At 29.1% G+C, this 4,600-nt stretch overlaps 1 protein-coding gene across 1 annotated transcript; it reads right to left on the bottom strand.

Moving 5' to 3' along the window:
* Positions 1–353: 353 nt before the first annotated feature.
* On the bottom strand, positions 354–2,721 carry LOC110629599 (protein SULFUR DEFICIENCY-INDUCED 1). The gene is made up of 4 exons (XM_021776633.2): positions 2,455–2,721; positions 1,261–1,473; positions 1,034–1,189; positions 354–940 (listed from the first exon to the last, which is right to left on the bottom strand). The coding sequence occupies exons 1-4, from the start codon at positions 2,569–2,571 to the stop codon at positions 524–526; spliced, it is 903 nt and encodes a 300-aa protein (XP_021632325.1). The 5' UTR covers positions 2,572–2,721; the 3' UTR covers positions 354–523.
* Positions 2,722–4,600: the final 1,879 nt, after the last annotated feature.

The raw sequence follows: 4,600 nt of genomic DNA, 5'->3' as shown, positions 1-4,600 counted from the left end.
CAAACTTATAATTAGCTGCTTTAAATTCACAGATTCACATTACTAGAAGATTGGTATGGTTGTGAGCTTCTCTTGTTGGTGGAGATAACCCACATTAGTGGACAAGGGCCATGGCCTTGTCCTGAGATCTCATGGCTCATAGACCAATTCCTCCTCTGGTCTTTGTTCGTTACAGTCATCGGTTGCTTTCTTGCCTCCACTTTTACAAACTCTGCAGCTGTGTATGTAGGGGTTTGGTGGAGATGTGGTTGAGAAGAAAGAGTGGATGAGAATGAGAGTTTCAGAAGTGAGACAGCCAAAGCTAGCCTGTCTCTGTCTTCACCAACCAACTCCTTCAAATCAGTAATCCATGATTTTGTTTAATATAAAATTGCTATTACTGCCTTTATCCTTGTTGGTTTTCCAAACAAGAGCAATCCTAAATCCTACAACAATCATAAATAAAAACACCACTATCACCTCAAACAGCAACTAATCTCACATACCCACAATTTTAAATTTTTAAAAAAATTTACAAATTTAATTAACATGCCATCTGATCTCTAAATGAAGATATCTCTTCAAAGATTGGCAGCCTTTTTGATCTTGATGGAGCCCATTCATTCATTATTTGCTTAAGCCCCTTAACAAAATCATCATCATCATCATCAAGATCAAAACCCAATATATCTGTTAGTTCAGGCAGTGGCTGTCTTGATTCCACTTCCATTAGCAATTCTTCAGCCCTTTTCCTGGATCTACTGTCCTCTGAACCTGGAAGTTTACCTTCCAGGACACTCTGGAGAAGCCAACGGGCCTCGTCAAATCGGGCTTGCTTGATCAGACAAAGGCTCAAATTGCAAGCCTTGTTTGAGTCCGGGTCGATCATTTGGGCTTTCTGATACACAACCTCTGCTGCCATAAAGTTCGATTTCTGCATATAGGCCCAGCCTAAGTTTCCCTGAAGATTTCAACTGCCAACTATCAACTCTCAGGTGACAACATTATCATATCAGAATTAAGACACTGAAATGTAAGAATCCAGAAATGTTACCAGTAATCTGGAGATTTCTTGCTTGACAGAAACCTGAAATTTCTTGCCATGAGAGCGAGCAGTTTTTGTGGGTTTTCCATTGAATGCTGCGCCTTGGTATATCAATCTCAGCTTCCGTTTCAGCAAATCTATCTGCTCCTCTACCATCCCACATTTCTGGAAGAGAATCACAATAAGAAATCACAAGAGTTTGGTTTTGCAATGGAATGTTTTAAGAGAAGTGATACCTTGTACAAGTCAATGAGGACATTGTCGAGAGATTCTTGAGCTTGTCTGGAGCAACGACCTCTGAAAGATCTGATAGCTTCAATGGCTTCCTGAGTTCTGTCAACTTGTTTCATCACCACTGCCATGTCCTTTAGTGCACTGTCTACTCTGTCTCCTGCATTAATTGCCTTCCAAAACCATAGTATTGCCGTTTCTGGATCCTTTTCAACCAGCTGATGATATCAATTATTATTATTATTAATCAAATATTATTCAGAACGCCAAAATTGGAAATTTTAGAAATTCAAACAGATGATTGAGTAGCATGAACAGGTGTCAATATCTCTAAGGAATACAAACAAACTATAATTAATAGTGGACAACTTGTTCGTGCGCAGGACGAGCATTATTCGGTTTAAATCGAAAAAATCGATCGAACCGAATTGATTTAAAAATTTAATTTGATTTTTTATACATTTCGATTCGGTTTGATTTTTAATTTTAGAAATTTCGATTATTTCAATTCGGTTTTAATTAGAAAAAAACTAAAAAAATCGAACCGAATCGATTAGTGATAAAAATATATTTTTTCAATAATACTATAGAGAAATTAAATCATATTAAAATTAAAATATTTTAATTAAATTTTAAAATATTAAAAATAAAGTGTAAAAAATAAAAAATTATTAAAAATAAAACCGATCAAACCGAATCGAATCGAATCGCATCAAACCGGTTCGATTTAATTCGATTTCTGACTAAAATCGGTTCGATTTGATTTTTATAAATTTTCGATTTATTCGATCGGTTCCGAACGAATGCTCACCCGTGGGGATTATTCTGTGACGACATAAAAAATTCTGATTTGGACGGAAATTAAGGAAGATTCAATCTATCGGTCGGAAGCCGCAAAACGACAAGGAAATGTGACGTTGGACAAAATCTTGCAAATTATGCAGTGAGGCAGTGAACCAGACGAGACCAGACCAACAGCAAAATGACCATGAATAGCCTCAAGCACTTTCAGATGTTTTCCTTACACATGTAATTAACATTTGGAAACTAACAATACCTTTTTATTTTTTTACGATTGAATTCAAATTAATAAGAGAAGAGATAATATGAAAGTTGATTAATATTGCATGTAAAAAGGTGGTAATAATAGTTATGTAAAATGAAAAAATTAAGATCCAGAGGGAGAGAGAGAGAGAAACCTGAGCATGCTTGGCTTTAACATAAGGACCATCGCCGCAAGGAACCTTATGAATAACATGAAAAAGATCCTTGTCCTTTTTGCTTCCATTTGCGTTCCTTTTCGAACTTCCTTCCATTTTTTTTTCTCTTCCTCGCCTCTCCCTGATAATCAACAACAGAGAGATTGCGGGCTTCTGATAATGAATAATACAAGAAACAGCTCAGCTAGCTAGAGCTAGAGCCAGAGCTAGAGCTAGAGCTTCTTCTGTCTCAACAGAGAGAAGGCAGGAGGTGGGTCCATTATATATCGATGATTAAATAACATAGAGTGAACCTGGACTAGCTACTTGTCCATGTTCTTCTATGCTTAATTTCTTCATTTCTTGATGAACCTGGACGACTGGATTATATATTAATTTATTTTTAGGTGATTTACGGCCATTAGAATAATGTTTTTTTTATTATAGAAATTTATTTATTTTTTTAGCAATTTTGAAAATACGTGGTCCAATTATATGCATTAAAAATCTAAAATATTATATTTATATTATTATATACAGGGTAATGGACAGAAAAGTTGATAATTAATTTAGTCTGAACTGTAGAGTTCATAACCATTTTTGTGCTACTTCTCTTGTACCACCTAGCGAATAGAATTTAAATAAGTAATTAAAATAATTTAAATTTTAATAAATTTAATTTTCATATATGTATAATTTTTAATAATAATATTAATTTAGTGAGTAATTTTTATTTTTTTTTAATTATTTATTTTAATCCTATTAATTTGATACACTACATAGAAAACACTGAATAATCTTTCAATTTGCTCTTATCAATTTCTGGATGGAACTTTTTGTTTCACCCTTATTTTCATTTTAGTTTGCATTTAAGTCTCCCTCTTCCCATCTTCATCAGCTCCAGATCATAAAGACGGTCACCTGTAGTTCCTCTCATAACTCCAATAAACTTCAAATTACAAGATTTGATAATTTTAAAAAGTTTATTAATTATTTTTGTTTTATTAATTTTAATAATTAAATATTAAAAATTTTAAAAAATTTATAATATAAAGAGATGAATTTATAAATATTTTTATAAAAATTAAAAAATCAACTAATAAAATAATTAATTAATAAATTTTTAATATATTTTTCAAGATTGAATGATGAATTAATAAATTTTTCATATAATTTTATATCGTACATCATGCTTTTAATTAAATAAAATTGTTTTGTTTGTGGAAAAGAAACTTTATATGAAAATTTTTTTCTATAAAACTATTTTCTGCTGAAAATGTTTTACAAACAAATATTTTTTAAAAAAACTTTATTTTCCATTATTTGATAATAATTTAAAAAATAAAGAATCTAATACTAATAAAATCAATTTGCCTCAGCCATGTCTCAAAAGTAATCTGAATCCCAAAAATATTATAATTTTACCAATATATATATATATGAAGATTTTTTAAACACAATATAATTTAATAAATTAAAATTTTTATTAAAAATATATTGAAAATTTGATTGCATAAACATAACCATAAAATAAGGTGTCTGTAGGTGAAAATTATTTAGTTTATCCTTAAATTATACGGTAAAGTAAAAAATATATAATTTTATTTTTTAATTAAAAAACTTTAAAATATTATTATAAAATTAAGTATATTTAAATAAAATTAAATAAATTTATTAAAAAATAACTCATATTTAATATTTTAATAAAAATAAAATTTGATATTTTTAATCACCCCAAGCTAAATTTAACATTTACATGAGTGACAATGTTATGTGAGTTTTTGGACAATCGATTGTAATACTGAACCTGGACTTAAATGCAGCCAGGTTCATCAGGACCAACCCCATTTTACACTCTCTTCAATGATCTAATTCACACTCTAAGCCTATATATATTATTAGTTTGTTTTATAATTTTTATTTATTTTATTTTTTTATATATATTAAAAAATATAATTTTTATTAATTATATTTTTTTAAAATATATTAATTTTTATTAACTATTAAAAAATATTAATTTTTTTTTAAAAAAAATAAAATAAAATAAAATAAATTATAATAAATAATTTATATGTTACTGTAATTTAAAAAAGAAAAATAAATAATAATTTTAAGATAAAATAAATAAATAAAAATTATAGAACAA

This window comes from Manihot esculenta, chromosome 13 (assembly GCF_001659605.2).
Source record: "Manihot esculenta cultivar AM560-2 chromosome 13, M.esculenta_v8, whole genome shotgun sequence".
NCBI classification, from domain to species: domain Eukaryota; kingdom Viridiplantae; phylum Streptophyta; class Magnoliopsida; order Malpighiales; family Euphorbiaceae; genus Manihot; species Manihot esculenta.
The sequence above is the reverse complement of the archived record's forward strand: the minus strand, read 5'-3'. Positions and strand labels throughout refer to the sequence as shown.

What these genes read in the sequence shown, in the direction of transcription:
- LOC110629599 (XM_021776633.2), bottom strand. Translation starts at nt 2,571, where the DNA reads ATGGAAGGAAGTTCGAAAAGGAACGCAAATGGAAGCAAAAAGGACAAG. An exon ending in TTAAAGCCAAGCATGCTCAG is followed by an intron (nt 1,474 to 2,454) that starts GTTTCTCTCTCT and finishes TGATATCATCAG; the next exon opens with CTGGTTGAAAAGGATCCAGA. An exon ending in TCCTCATTGACTTGTACAAG is followed by an intron (nt 1,190 to 1,260) that starts GTATCACTTCTC and finishes ATTCTCTTCCAG; the next exon opens with AAATGTGGGATGGTAGAGGA.